Below are 17,047 nucleotides of genomic sequence, written 5' to 3' on the forward strand. Positions count from 1 at the left end.
TTTTACTAGGTTTGGCTTAATAAATGCAGGCATGAATTTCGTTTTTTGCATTGGTCTAATTTAATCATCTGTATTTATTAATATATACAGATTTGTATGCATGAATTGTGCATTTCCAGTTCTCAAAGCAGTTAATAAAAAAAATAAAAAAAAACTTTATACAAAATACATCATGCTCTTCTTCTCTAACCGAACAAACAATTCATTGTCTGTGGCTGTGTTTGTGCGCACGGGAAATATGCTGCGCATAACAATAGAAAACAAGGAGAAACGCGCAGTCACATGCTCAAACAATCAACAGGTGCGTTCCATTTGACCATAAGTGGACTGCGAAGTGGACTTCACAGGGTTTTCCGCCATCTTACGTCTGCTCAACAGTCCGCGTTGTAACTATGAGGTGAGGAAAAATAGAAAATGTTCGTTGTAAGTGAGTTTAAAGAGAAATCAAGAATTATAAATCAATCGATGGAGCTCCAAAGACAACAACGCGTTCAGAACGCGACACATGCGTCAAAATGCGCAATTATGTTTCATTCATGCTGTACTTGCTTCTTAAACCTAATTCACTCTTATATCCCCCATAGGAGTGGATTTATAATAGATACACAGATTCAGCGGCTTCCTACACTTTCCTCAGAGTCTGATCACGTGAGTAGTAAGCGCGCCAAACGCGATCACAGTGAGCTTCCAAGAGATACTTAACGCAATCTATTAACTCTTTAACAAGAACAAATAAACATTTTGTAACCGCAAAATAAGTAATACGACACTATAGTTAAATATAATGCTCACTGGAGTATATTAAATCATTTTCCTCATGTTAGCGCGGACATCATAAATAAAGAAAAACAGATACGTCCTGGAACTACTTCACCAATAACAGTTTACATTCAGTGTACATTGTAAAAGTGCAATCACTGCTCTTTTTAAATGGTTTCTCTTTTTATTCCCGTGTTTTTACCTGTAAAGCAGGATAAAGTCAGAAGAGCAGGAGAGTCGCGTCTGGTCTGTCACAGCTCCTCTGTTGATATGAGGACGCATGCGCAGTGCGCGATTCTGCATTCTCTATTGTTGTTTTTTTTGTTTTGTTTTTTTTTTGTTTTATTTTTATTTTTTTGTCCATGTAGTTCGATGAACATTCGTTTTCGTTAATTTACACATTAGCACTGCATAAAGAAAATAAAGAAATGTAATCAGTGAATAACAATACTCAGAAAAAAAACATAGCCTAATTGTGTAAGCCTACTTTGTGTATCACATGACACTATACATTACTTATATTACCTTGGCATTAAACACTTCTGTGAGGGTGTTTCTAATACAGATGCTGCGGGAGTGACGGTGAATTAAACATATTTCTCTCTTCTGATTCAATCTAATCAATCTCTCTATATTTTCTCTGTTTTTGGGAAGTCGTGGAAACAATGTATTGTTGATGTGTTTATGTGTGTATGTGTTTTACTCCAGAAAATCTGCCAGAGGCACACAATAAAAATGTAATAAAAATGAATAAAATAATGTTTGTAGTGGTAGAAGAAGAATATTATTTAATAAAGACGTATTATTATATAATTTAATATAAATAATATTATTTAATAAACTATTTAACTCAGTGTAAACATATACAATTTTTTAAATAATGTTTTAATAATGCTGTGTATGTGGTACACTGCTGAAATCTGTAATGCTACATAAAGTTTTATTTTCCTCCACGGGGCGCTCGACATAATAAATGTAATAAAACATGGAGAGACTCTTGAACCTCAGAGTGGGAAAACTTTATTGATAAAGGCAAGCAAATACATGTGACAGATATACAGCAGTAGTAAAGTGAGATCTGTGTCTCTTTATTCATTTGTTTTATGGATTTCAGGGAAATATAAACAATAAAGCCTTTAAAACTGAAAACAGAGTACACCCTTGACAATTCTTTAAAAGTTCAGCGTTCTGTTTTAGATTTCAATACTTCCTGAAAAAGATGAACATAAAAAGCCATAAGTTAATAAATCATTAATAAATGCAAAAACAGATTGTGAGAAATGACATCATCAATCATGTACCTGATGTGTGAATATGTGCTTGATCTCATTCAGCTCTTCTGGATCTGATCTCATAAACCACAATAATGACAGTAGCCACGCCCACCAGAGCAGAGAGGACCAATCGGATCACAGCTTCAGTAGAACCACAACAGTGGACGGAGTCTGAGGAATAAACACATCAAACTGAGATCAGATCAGTCAATAAACACTAATATCAGTGCTGACATCAACTAATATCAGAGCTGCCGTACCTGCACATGTGTGACAGAGTGTGTTGATGTCCAGATGTGTGGTCTGGTTGCTGATGGGATTGTTCAGCACACAGCTGTAGGTGTTTTTATCCTGATATTCCACCTCCAGAGGTAGAGAGAGACTGATGCTGAGATCAGACGCACTGATGCTGGACAATACACTGATTCCTCTGTACCAGGAGAGAGTCACATGACTCACATTCACCACTGATGAACACAGCAGTGAACAATTTGATGATGAAGAACAGTGTGAAGAGTTACTGATGACAGGAACAGGCAGACGAGCTAGAAAACATGAGATAATAAATTAACAGTGAGTAACAGTAAATAAGTGGCTATTTTATTAGTCAGTGTTTGAATGTTTTTATTGAGAGTTAGTGCAGTCTTCAAATATTTCACCAACTGGTTGAATTCCACCTGGTAGTCTTAAGCAGAGCTGAGAAAAAAGAAAACAAACAGAACAAAGAAAGCAGAACACAAAAAAACTCTCACTAATAAACACTTCCTAAAATGCAACAATTTAAATGTGAAGTAATTCACCATTTAAAGAAACAGTGAATCTGTATGTGGTCTCTGTCATGCCGCTGATGGTCACTTCATATTCTCCAGAGTCTGTGGTTGTGGTGTGTGTGATGGTCAGAGATCCAGTCTGATGATCCAGCTTCAGTCTGTCTCTGAATCTCCCATCAGATATAGAAAAGATTCCAGCCTCTTTATCCATTACAGCTATAAGAGTCTCTGGACGTCCAAACGTCCACATTATCAGATCATGTGTCTGGAGTTCAGTCTCAGAGTTTAGAGTGACTGAATCTCCCTCCATCACTGACACTGACTTCACCTCAACACCAAACACACCTGAAGAACAAACACAACAAGATTTTTCTTTTTAAATCAATAAATACACTTTAAAAAAACATAGTGATGCTCTTCTGATCATTCGTTTCCCAAAAATTAGAAAACAGCGGCATTTTCGTTTAAATTTTTTTAACGAAAAAACCCCATCAATTTGGCCCTTCGTTTTTACGTTCAGTGTGTAGAAATGGTTAAACGCCATTAATATTTGATCCAGTATTCAGGATCTAATCATCTTAAATCATCATCATTGTAGGCCCTTTCGGTGATGGACAGGGGTCATCTCTCTGACTCTGACCAGTCTGAGGATATGTGGCCCATACGCACACAGTCAGAAATAGGGGTACAGTAGGAGTCCATTTCTGTCCCCCAAGGTACAATCTACACTAACGTACCCCATAGGGCTTATTATTGGACCTCAAGGTACATATATGTACCTTTTTGAGGGTCAAAAAGCATTAAAAGGTACATATATGTACCGTTTCTTTTAAATGTTAAGGTACAATATTGAGGGTACAGCCCCAGTGATAAGCCATTGTACCCCTAAAGGTACAATTATGTACTTTATTTTCTGGAAAAAAAGGTAGAAAACCTGTTGTTGGGGGTAGCCTTTCAAAACTAAAATACACTCTAAAAAACGCTGGGTTGAGAATGTTGGGAAAGGAAGCTGGGTTGATTTTACACAATTTGGTTTGAGTTTTTTTAGAGCAGGCTATAGCATTTAGGAAGTAACATGCACCGTTAAGGGAATAAATATGGTACAAAGGTGTACCGTTTTATATTGAATCATTGGTAGCTTTTGTTCCTTTTCTTCGGAGTGTGTTCTCTGACACCTTTCTATCATTAGCAGCATTATGTTTTTCAGCTATTTGAGTTACAGTAGCTCATCTGTGTGATCAGACCAGACAGGCTTTCGCTCCCCATGTGCGTCAATGAGCCTTGAGCTCCAATGACCCTGATGAAGGTTCATTATATCCTTCATTGCACCACTGTTGATACTAACCACTGTATACCGGGAACAGTTAACAAGACTTGCTGGAGATGCTCTGACCAAGTCATTAAGAAATCACTATTTCGCCCTTGTTAAAAGTCACTCAGATATTTTCGCTTTCCCATTTTTCCTGCTTCACATGAAATTCAAGAACGTTTGTTCACTCACTGTCTAATATATCCAGCCCTTGACAGGTGCCATTGTAAAAATAGAATCAATGCTGTTCACTAGTGGTTTGTTTTATAAATAATTATTAAATAATCCTTTGTATAAAAATACTTAAAGAAAATTATAAGTTTGAAGACTTGCAGCACAACTGACACTGTAATTGTGACTCACCATAGACAGTAACACTGAATCTGTAAGTGATCTTCCTCCTTCCTTTGATAGTTAGTTGATAACGTCCAGCATGTTCAGTTCTGGTGTGTGTGATGGTCAGAGATCCAGTTTGATGATCCAGCTTCAGTCTGTCTCTGAATCTCCCATCAGGGACATCAGATGTGGAGAAGATTTCATCCTTTTTATTAATGTGAGCTATAAGAGTCTCTGGACGTCCAAACGTCCACATTATCAGATCATGTGTCTGTAGTCCAGTATCAGTGTTTAGAGTGACTGAATCTCCCTCCGTCACTGACACTGACTTCATGACATCAACACCAAACACACCTGAAGAATAAACACAAAGATTTATTTATTAATAAATAGACTTACCGATGTTTAAATAAAGTGAACAGCTTGAAATTTCCAAACAACAGTTGGTCTGATCTCCACCCAACATCAAACACAGAAAACACTTTTACTTCAGACAAGAATCACGTCACACTGAAACTAATGCTGTTTGAGCTTCAGTGTTTTTAATAGAACCAACATTTAGAAAAACAAACAGTGAATCTGATGCAGAAACAGCTGAAGCCATAAAAACACCACTAACCAGTTTTCAAACTCACCATCCAGACGCCACAAACACAAGCAGAGCAAAACAAGGTACAATCAACACTAACGTACCCCATAGGGCTTATTATTGGACCTCAAGGTACATATATGTACCTTTTTGAGGGTCAAAAAGCATTAAAAGGTACATATATGTACCGTTTCTTTTAAATGTTAAGGTACAATATTGAGGGTACAGCCCCAGTGATAAGCCATTGTACCCCTAAAGGTACAATTATGTACTTTATTTTCTGGAAAAAAAGGTAGAAAACCTGTTGTTGGGGGTAGCCTTTCAAAACTAAAATACACTCTAAAAAACGCTGGGTTGAGAATGTTGGGAAAGGAAGCTGGGTTGATTTTACACAATTTGGTTTGAGTTTTTTTAGAGCAGGCTATAGCATTTAGGAAGTAACATGCACCGTTAAGGGAATAAATATGGTACAAAGGTGTACCGTTTTATATTGAATCATTGGTAGCTTTTGTTCCTTTTCTTCGGAGTGTGTTCTCTGACACCTTTCTATCATTAGCAGCATTATGTTTTTCAGCTATTTGAGCTACAGTAGCTCATCTGTGTGATCAGACCAGACAGGCTTTCGCTCCCCATGTGCGTCAATGAGCCTTGAGCTCCAATGACCCTGATGAAGGTTCATTATATCCTTCATTGCACCACTGTTGATACTAACCACTGTATACCGGGAACAGTTAACAAGACTTGCTGGAGATGCTCTGACCAAGTCATTAAGAAATCACTATTTCGCCCTTGTTAAAAGTCACTCAGATATTTTCGCTTTCCCATTTTTCCTGCTTCACATGAAATTCAAGAACGTTTGTTCACTCACTGTCTAATATATCCAGCCCTTGACAGGTGCCATTGTAAAAATAGAATCAATGCTGTTCACTAGTGGTTTGTTTTATAAATAATTATTAAATAATCCTTTGTATAAAAATACTTAAAGAAAATTATAAGTTTGAAGACTTGCAGCACAACTGACACTGTAATTGTGACTCACCATAGACAGTAACACTGAATCTGTAAGTGATCTTCCTCCTTCCTTTGATAGTTAGTTGATAACGTCCAGCATGTTCAGTTCTGGTGTGTGTGATGGTCAGAGATCCAGTTTGATGATCCAGCTTCAGTCTGTCTCTGAATCTCCCATCAGGGACATCAGATGTGGAGAAGATTTCATCCTTTTTATTAATGTGAGCTATAAGAGTCTCTGGACGTCCAAACGTCCACATTATCAGATCATGTGTCTGTAGTCCAGTATCAGTGTTTAGAGTGACTGAATCTCCCTCCGTCACTGACACTGACTTCATGACATCAACACCAAACACACCTGAAGAATAAACACAAAGATTTATTTATTAATAAATAGACTTACCGATGTTTAAATAAAGTGAACAGCTTGAAATTTCCAAACAACAGTTGGTCTGATCTCCACCCAACATCAAACACAGAAAACACTTTTACTTCAGACAAGAATCACGTCACACTGAAACTAATGCTGTTTGAGCTTCAGTGTTTTTAATAGAACCAACATTTAGAAAAACAAACAGTGAATCTGATGCAGAAACAGCTGAAGCCATAAAAACACCACTAACCAGTTTTCAAACTCACCATCCAGACGCCACAAACACAAGCAGAGCAAAACAGGGAGAAACATCATCAATGGTTTCAGTCCACAAATATAAAAAGAAACTCTTCAAAACCATTCAGTAATAAAAGGATGTGAAGCTGCTCTGAAGTAAAGTGAAGTGAAACTCTATAATCAGCTCAAATAACCACATATCTTTAACTGTTCATGCATGTGACCATCTAACTCTTTCTTTCTGATTCATTCTCCAGATACAACGTCCTGTAGATCAATGGTGTCCTTTTTAACATCAAACTGAGCCATAACATGCTTAAGAAGTTAAAAATGTCTTAAAGCAGAGAATGTTTGTTTATTATAAAAATAGAATACATTTTTATTTTGGTATTTAATGAAACATCTTAACCTGTGAAGTGACAGATTTTGGATTCTCTACCCACCTCTGCTAATAAGACTATATGTTAGTTAGCTTGAAAGAAATGAGGAAAGAAGTTATTCAGCCAAAATAAATAAATAAAAGGGAAACGGGTAACCCTGACCCAAACACAGAACGTTGGCACAACGTACCCAACCTTCCATCAACGTTTTAACAACATAACTACGTTGTGTGGTGAAGGTTGTTACAGCGTTGTCACAATGACATTGACTGTTCAGGGCCATTGCTTAAGTTTGTGCTATGTGTCTGGACAACCACTGGACGACATGTAGGCTACTCGTCACTGCCCTGAAGCGCGAAAATCAGCATTTTAAATTTCAACCGACCGTTGGGCCGTCTCTCATTCTTCATCGAGCAAGGATACGTGACATATTGCGCTTAATTACCTCAGCTAAATAAGATACGTAGCCTAATTATTCAAACACAACCTACAACTTCATTTTCTAATGTGATTAATGTAGCCTCGCTCGCACTGTTTAGTTTTTCATTTGATTTGTCTGCTATTTAGTCTCATTCGTTTCTTTGCTCCTCTGGATTTGTTGATGTTTCCTGGACTGATTCCGGTTACCGACCTTTATCGCCCGGCTTTCGACTGTAGGGGAGAGCGGGGCACAAAGTAACGCTTTTGACTTTCTCAGTTTGTGTAAATCTGCTTATGGTTCAGAGTATTTATTTTTTCCCACATTAATTTCACACGTCTAGTTCAATTGTGTGGTTTTGTTTTATTAATACAGTAGGCTATATACTTTTTTCTTGGTAGCCTATATGCTGATTTCACGCAGCCGTTATTTTGAAATCGAAAGCGAGGCTCCGGTGGGAAGAAAACCGGATGTTGCCTTTAATCACAGGAGAGTTGTGAATGCGATGGCGTATTGTTGTGTTTAATGATGTTGTGTCAATTCTAAAAATGTACATACATTTCTTTCATACTTTAGACTATATACAGTGAAATTCATTTATAAATAAAATATATATTTTTATATAGGCTATATAATTCAGAAAGTAAAAAAAGAAGCAGGAATGAACTATATACATCCTATATTGGATATTAACATCCAATGGTGAAAATCGCAGCAGCAGCTTCAGTTGGTAGTCCAAGGCATTGTTGTTTATCTTTACTTCCGGGGTTCTTCCCACCGGAGCCTCACTTTCGATTTCAAAATGGTGGCTGCGTGAAATCAGCGTATACCCCGAAAGAATGGAAGTGAAATGTGACAACATGCCCCATAGGTGGAGTACATTGTAACATGACCATGACAGCTTAAATTGTTATCTGAGCTAATAAAAAAAAAATATACAAGACAAACTAAAATATTTTCTAAATAAAGTAGCCTACACTTATTAACTTTTTCATGGCATTTTTTAATAATCAAATATAAACTCATGTTTGAGTTTTACGAACACAGGAAAACACAGCTATACAACATAGTTCAAAACAAATAAATAATTAGTAATTTCTGAACATCGACTCCCAGTCTTTATTCACATTTTTCTCATGTTTTCTCAATAGAATTAATAAAAGTATAGAATATAATAGCATATTTCTAATAGGGGCATACTGTAACGCAGTGACACCTGCACAACTGGGATTTAAACCCGGCTAGTGTCTTCTGCTAGTTAGAGAAGCATTAAATAACTATCTCAACTTTTAAATAACATATTGGAGATTAAAATAATATTAGATTGCCCCCTTGTCTGCCATACAGAACCTGGTTTTGTTCATTAAATGTTCTGATCTGCCTTTGCTTTTTTATGTTTTATTTATTATACTTAAAATAATTGTTTATATTCGTATATATATATATATATATATATATATATAATCTTTTTTCCACAAAAGTATGACTTTTGGAAGTGCAATTTGATTACCATATGCAGTTTTAATAAAGTTGAATTAGATAACCTTCTATGTAATTTTTACTCTTCAAAGTGTACCCTTGCAGGTGTTGATTATAATTAATTTACTGCTAGGCCCATAAATAATAATAATAATAATAAGGATAAACAATATTTAAAAAGTAGGCTATATAATTATGTAACATCTGACTAATTAAAAAGTAACCACAAAACAACATGCTAAATGGGGGATATCTTATATCTATAGCATAAAAAAGATTAATTGTCAGAATGTCGTCTCACAGCTGCTGAATGTCAACATGAACAATTGACAATGAACAATTCTACACAATATAGCGAGCACGTAGACAGCGACGTTGCCATAGAAATAAAACGTGCCATAGACGTTGCCAAAACATAATTGTGTTTGCTGGGAATGCAGTTATAAACGAAAATATGAAACCGAAAATCTCCAGACGCGCAGCCGGTCAGTCAGGTAATCAGAAACAGACACGATGGACCAATTCATGCAATCCGGATCATCTTTATTAAACTTACAACTATACAGGGATACGAAGAACACTTTCAAAATAGTTCTGTTTTTATTACTCTTAAATGGTAAGAGCTTCATATCTATTTGTTTGAATAATTTCGGTTTCACATTAGGCTACATAGCTTACATTTCTTTAATGTGCACTCGCAGACATAATAATAATTATAATACATTTATATTGTTTTACATTAAATTCTAATTTATTATATTTTAAATTAATAACATAAGTTGAACTTTTGTGTAATTTTTGACTCACTTAAATAGGCTACATTTGTATATGTAATTTCATAATTATTAGACTGCACAAATAATACTAATTATATAAATAAACCTTGATAAGCTTTATTTACGTAAACGCTTTATGTCATTTCAAGAATCTATTGTTCATGTTTTCTGGGGTCGATCCCGGCATTGGCGCAGGAATGATGATGATGATAATAATAATAATAATAATAATAATAATAATAATAATAAATAAATAAATAAACGCAACAGGCTTTTTTTTTTTTTTTTTATGTGTATAGCAACAGATCGACTGTAAAATAATTTTACGTGTTGACCTCGATAATTAAGCGGTTTGGAAAATGGATCTTTGTGATTTTTTGTTTGTTAGGTATACTTCCATTAAATCAAAGTAGTCTCGTATTTACTGCTTTGTTTGTTCAGACACATTCGTGGCTTTTTCAACATATGCAAAAAACTTTGCTATATTATTTGATCTTTTGATAAATTGCTGTTCTTGGATGAAATAATAAATTTTCTCCGATGCAAGAGATTCCATGTCGATGTCAGCGGTGGCGGTAAGTAAATCTGTGGTAATATAAAACTATGTTAAACACACTTTTGAAGAAACTATACCAGCTTTACTGGGAATTAATTACTCTAAGTATCCGCGACTCCGATTTTTCATCATTTATTTAAAAGGACTAAACAAAGTCTTGAACTTATTGTAAAGAACTGATATTTTTATTTCTGTTTAACCAGATCAAGAAATGCCCCATTCTGTTGCCTTGAAACTGCTTTAATGCCTCCATTTACTACCGGTTTCGATTTGAGTTCATCACGCGCCCGCGAGCGAACACCTGACGTGATCCCGCGAGATATAACCAAAAGCTGCTCCCAGATCTTATTGCACTTTGCCTACCCATATAAGCCCAGCTAACCATTGTTGGTTCCCACTTTCGTTCCCAGAATGTTATTTTTTTATTGTTTGTTATTGGTTAGTCAATTCAAATCACCTTCATTTAGGCTATATAACGCTTTTAACAATATAGATTGTTTCAATGCAGCTTTACGGTGATAATATTAAAGTAACAGAGATTGTTTGGGCTTTACAGCAGCTCTAGAAAGTTATTCTCCAGCTAAAGCTAGTTTTAATTTAATTGATTCACTTCCGCCTAAATGTAAAATAAAACTCTTTGTTCACTGTATAAATTAAATACGGTTTCATCTTTGGTAAAGCTGTATTTGTTGTTTTATTAATATTAATGTCACAGACAAGTAGGACCGACTGCACAGACCAAAAACAAAAACAAAAAAAACTGACAGTTCAGTTTCAGATGGTTCAGTTTATTTTGGGTTACCCAGGCAAGTTTTCTTTTAAATAGAATAATCCAAACAGGTCAACCATCATTTGAAAGATTAACTTTGTCCAAGATTTACCAGATTTCATTGGGTACCCAAATGTGACATTTTCTTCATCACCAAATAACAATTAATTCAACACAATCTACACTCAAAAAAATGCTGTGTTGTTTTTACCCAACTTTGGGTAAAATACGGAAAACCCAAACTTTGGGTTAAAAATGAAATTAAAAAATGTAACCCAACTGCTGGGTTTGTCCATATAGACCCAAAGCATGTTTAAAATATAAAATTTATTCTGTATAAGTTATTTATGGGTTATTTAAAAAATAGCCTCCCTGCTATGTTCTGGGAACATTATTTAATTGCAAAATATAAAACCTAAAAAGAACGTTCCTAGAATGTTATTTGGATCAAAAAAAAAAAAAAAAAAAAAAAAAAACAGCAACCAAATATGAACGTTAAGGGAACATTCTGTGTTTGCCTGAAGAAGTAACAATTGTATTACTTCTAGCAGTAAGTTGTTTTTATTTATATTTTTTTGATGGGAAGAAGTTTCACTTTAGCACACATTCTTTCACTGGACATGCTCTAAAAAATAAAAAAAAATTATTTGATAAGTAATTCTCTTTGTCACATCGGACATAGGTAGGCTATATAGGACAAATATTTTTAATTGTTAATTTAATTGTCCCCCAGATGCATTTGGTGCGAGACACATACAATCAAAGCATTTTCAGTGAAGGAGGGAGAAAGTGTTGCTCTGCGTACTGGTGAGACTGAAATACAGAGAGAGGATAACATACTGTGGATGTTTGGAGATGAGCGCATGCTTTTAGCTGAAGTCCATTTAAAGAATGGAATCTTCGAGACTTATGACAGTGATGATGGGAGATTTAAAGGCAGTCTGAAGCTGGACAGATATACTGGATCTCTCATTATCCATAACACCAAATCCTCACACTCTGGAGTTTATCATATGAAGATTATCAAAAAAACTGCAACCATATACAAGAGATTCCATGTCGATGTCAGCGGTGGCGGTGAGTAAGTTTGTGTTAATATAAAACTATGTTAAACACACTTTTGAAGTACCAAGAAAATGTACCAGCTTTACTGGGAAGGCTGGTTTTATTTGCTATTGCAGAGCTTTTTATTGCCCATTGTCATGGAAAGCACATACGCAAACAGGTAGATCCAAGTGCAGTCTTTTATTTAGGGTAATCCATAAACGTAAACCAGTCCAGGCAAGGGTCAAAATCCAAAAAGGCAATCAACAAACAAGAACAGACCATCAAAGTGCAACATGACATTAAACAAGGACTCCATGACAAACACTGAAACAGACGGTATATATACACAGACACTAACAAGGTGAGGGGAAACAGCTGCGTGCAATGAATCAATGATAACACAGAACAGGATGATGGGAAATGTAGTGAATGACACCGTGGGGAAAGAGGACCTCTAGTGGCTATCCGGGGAACACAAACCAGACACTGTGACACCATGTCCAAATTATCCAAATGTACACATTTTGTTTTATTTATTTTTTTATTCAACTTTCATAAAAGCTCACAATGACATTTAACATCAACCATAAGACAAACAGATATTGGGGAAAACGTATAAAAGACTTACATTTTATAGAGTAAAACATTAAATTCTACAAATAATTTTTTTCAATATGTACACATTTTCTTATAGAAGCCAAATGGCATATTTTCAATAAAACGTGGAACTATTACCAACATTTGATCGTGGTTGAACTAAACCCTTTCTGATAAAGTTCGTAGGCCACACAACTTTTCCATAGGGGACACAAGACAAACAAAAGAGTTTTTTAGTTTTTAGTATGGATATGTTAGCCTTAATGTTATCTATAAGCAAGTGTGCTTTAAAACAATGGCAAAACTCGAATTAAGTAGATATAAGCGTTCAAAACTCATCCTTTCACTTCCGTCCAATACTGATCAACGATTATAATGACATCATACAGTAATCAGGGTTTATGTCCAATCAAATGAAGGATGTTCAAAAGCCTAGACAACCGGAAGTTTAAACACAATCGAAAGGGCTGAAACATTTAAATGACTGTGAACTGTAAACAGGTTTAAAACAGTTAAATGCTGTTGCTAATGTTCATAATGCACATCAAGAAGTTTTAGCTAACCTGTTTTCTTGGGGGAAAAAATAAAGAATGAAAAAAAAGTCTCTTTTATCAGCCGTGCAGATCAATCATCTGACTGACTGACTGTACTGTACCACCCACATACAGTAGCACTACCTCTCCCGATACTAACATGGTTTCTGTTTCTGTTCTGTTTGTTTTGTTTTGTTTTAGAGTATTTAGTTCATTTATTGGAAACCAATCTGAACTTGTTCCAGGAACTGGGAGTGTTCCTGCAGTAGAAAAACACCTATCTAATCTGATCTAATCAGGAACTATCTATTGTTATTATTAAAGGATAGTTCACCCAAAAATTTTAATTAGCCCATGATTTACTCACACTCAAGTCATCCTATGACATTCTTCTTTCGGACGAATAGAACCGCGTTCGTCAATTACGTTGTGCATCAAGTTGAAAGGGTTAATCTTTCGCCGTATCAATGTGTACAGCCATCTGCCGGAAGCTAGTTAGTTTAGTCGATAAAGTGTTAAATATAAATATTTTTCGTACACAAACGCATCGCTTCACTTCAGAAGGCCTTTATTAACCCCCCAGAGCAGTGTGGAGCACTATTATGATGATAGATGCACTATTATGATGGATAGATGCACTTTTATGATGGATAGATGTACTTTTATGATGGATAGATGCACTTTTATTATGATGGATAGATGCACTTTTATGATGGATAGATGTACTTTTATGATGGACAGATGCACTTTTATGATGGATAGATGCACTTTTATGATGGATAGATGCACTTTTATGATGGATAGATGCACTTTTATGATGGATAGATGTACTATTATGATGGATGGATGCACTTTTATGATGGATAGATGCACTATTATGATGATAGATGCACTATTATTATGGATAGATGCACTTTTATGATGGACAGATGCACTATTATGATGGATAGATGTACTATTATGATGGATGGATGCACTTTTATGATGGATAGATGCACTATTATGATGATAGATGCACTATTATGATGATAGATGCACTTTTATGATGGACAGATGCACTTTTATGATGGATAGATGCACTTTTATGATGGATAGATGCACTATTTTGATGATAGATGCACTTTTATGATGGATAGATGCACTTTCATGATGGACAGATGCACTTTTATGATGGATGGATGTGCTTTGATGGACTTCCAAAAAATATACCCATTCACTGCCATTATAAAGCTTGAAAGAGCCAGGATTTTTTGTTTATATATAATATATATATATATATAACTCAGATTGTATTCGTCTGAAAGAAGAATGTCATACACCTAGGACTTCAGGGTGAGTAAATTGGGCTAATTTTCATTTTTTGGTGAACTATCCCTTTAACATTATCTATGGTTATTATTATTACAAATTCCTCAGTTAAAATAGGGAAGATATATGGTAAGTATTTACAAGGGCAGGTGCAAAAGTAGAATCAAGAGCTTTAAAGCCTCGGCATCCATAAGTTCTTGACCAAGCAAGCCATCAATCTCATATAAAGTGCTCCTGAAAAACAAGGGCAAACAGCAGACAGAAACATTTTACGTGACTCCGAGGTGTAATGATGCTTGAGGGATTTTCTGAGAGGTTTAGTTGAGCTTCTTTCTGATTTAAAAAGACTAAAGGCACAATGCATTGTTTTATTGTACTGTACAAGCATTTGAATTGTATAACTGCCATGTTATGGTACATATTTGGGACTACTGTTATGCGAAACTTTTTTTTTTTTTCAGAAAAGAAAAATAAAAAGTTTTGGGAATCCATTCCACTACAAGATATAGTAAAAACTGGTAAGTGAATATTATGATATACATAAATACACATTTTTATTTCTTTTAAACTGATCTATCAGCAATGCTTCTGTATACTTTTAAGTATTTTGTTCCTGTAATCTATACTGTATTTGTTCATTTCTTTCCCTTTTTCTTTATAGTTTCGTCCTACCTGTTTGCGGGTCTGATTGGACTCGTAATCTTGACATGTGGTTTCTGGTGTATGTGATTTTTTCTTTCTTTTTTTTATTTTTATCTTGAGACTAGTTTGTTGTTGAAAGAAATTGGACAAACAAATCCACAGAAAAGTTATTTCTGAGAAGATCTTAATTATTTGTTCACAGATATATATTTTGTTATAATCAAGTGAAATTGTTGTATTTTAATGTCTTTTAAGTGTCCAAGGGCCACTATCTTTGACCAATCGAATCACAGCTTCAGTAAAACCACAAAAGTGGAAACAGAAACTCTTTTAAAATACTTTGGTCTTGTTTTGAAAGACTTTTGTCTTGTTTTTTACTAGATTTGACAAAACAGGCAGAGTTTGTCTCATTGCATTTTGGTTTTAGATCTGTGATAAAATGAAAAAATCTTGTCTTTATGTACACTGTTATACATTTTGTGTTTAAGTTCATAAGGATATAATATAGCACCTCAAATGCAATCTTGTTATGTAAAAGTAAATATCACATACACAACCTTTGTTTTCTGACTTGCATCTGCTTTAATCAATTATGTCAAATAATTATAGTTAAATGTATTCAATGTTAAGTTACAATCGAGAGAGTTCAGTATTGCTTGCAATTGCTTGTAACAATCATGTTTTATATTCACAGTTGTTTTTCTAATTTATTAAATATCTTAGATTATATACTTTATGACCATTATCTGTTTTTTTTTATTTAGTTATTTTTATGGTTAAACTTGCCATGTAACAGAAAACTCAGTAGTAAGATGGTTATTTTGAGAATGGAGTGCGGACTGGCCCATCATTATTTTTTTTATTTTTTTGGATTAACCTTCTGTTTCTATGAATTTAAAAAATACTTAGTAAGATGAACTGATAATTTTGTTTGACATTCCTCATATCCTGTGAAAATAAAAATGTTTGTCATAAACAGAATTTGAATTTTAATCCAGAATATTTGTTTATGACAAATAAACCTGTAATCAAAATAAATTCTGTCATAAACCTGTATGTGTTTCTTTCTTCTGTGGACATAAAAATATATATTTTGATACCCACTGATATTCCAGAGGAGGAGATGGCGGGCAAGTTGCGGTATGCAAAGGGAGCACAGACCACCTTGACAGTGGATGTAAACAACGGTCGATGTGTTGTCCGTCCGGTCCAGTATATGCTTGTCTCACAACAGGGGCAGAAACCGGCAGAGAGCAAGAAATACTGCTAGCAACTCAACACTGTAAAAAGAGTGTGTTAGATTTACATGATTTAATAGTGTACGTCAGTCCCACGTGAATCAAGTTAAACAAACATAATTTGATCATGTAACTTCAACATCATGACATGAAGTAATTTTAAGTGACCCAATTAAGTAGTCTCAAAGTGAATTTTATAAGGCTCCCCTATTTTGCTCACAATGATATACTCATTCATCCAATGAAATTTCATTTATTTCAGTGTCACACAAATTAATTGATAGACTATAGCTAGCTATTAGCTAGCAATAGTGATGGGCCGTTCGCGAATGAGCCGGATCTAAGAGCCGGCTCTTGTAGGTGAACGACGGGAGCCGGCTCGCATATCTGAAGAGCCGACTCTATTTAAAAAAATATAGCCTATAGAAATTAAATCATTATGTAGGCTAATAATGAAATAATGAATCATTTTAATTGTATTTAAAATAATTGACTAATTCAAAAACCAACAAAAACATAATTATATAGGCCTAAAGGCGCACACACATTTGTTTCGACTGTCTGATCAGCCTCACATTCTGTTCCTGTCAATCATACACGCGATGTCAACCAATTAAACTGCATGAGGGAGGGCCAAGCTAACTCACAC

General features: G+C 35.0%; 1 protein-coding gene across 1 annotated transcript; it reads right to left on the minus strand.

The window, feature by feature from the left end:
* Positions 1-1,762: 1,762 nt before the first annotated feature.
* Positions 1,763-5,104, minus strand: LOC311084221 (uncharacterized protein). The gene is made up of 6 exons (XM_084116136.1): positions 5,084-5,104; positions 4,476-4,802; positions 2,834-3,148; positions 2,294-2,578; positions 2,061-2,204; positions 1,763-1,969 (listed from the first exon to the last, which is right to left on the minus strand). The coding sequence occupies exons 2-5, from the start codon at positions 4,780-4,782 to the stop codon at positions 2,086-2,088; spliced, it is 1,026 nt and encodes a 341-aa protein (XP_083972262.1). The 5' UTR covers positions 4,783-4,802; positions 5,084-5,104; the 3' UTR covers positions 1,763-1,969; positions 2,061-2,085.
* Positions 5,105-17,047: the final 11,943 nt, after the last annotated feature.

The sequence above is a fragment of the Abramis brama genome (genome assembly GCF_963993115.1).
Source record: "Abramis brama genome assembly, chromosome: 6".
NCBI classification, from domain to species: domain Eukaryota; kingdom Metazoa; phylum Chordata; class Actinopteri; order Cypriniformes; family Leuciscidae; genus Abramis; species Abramis brama.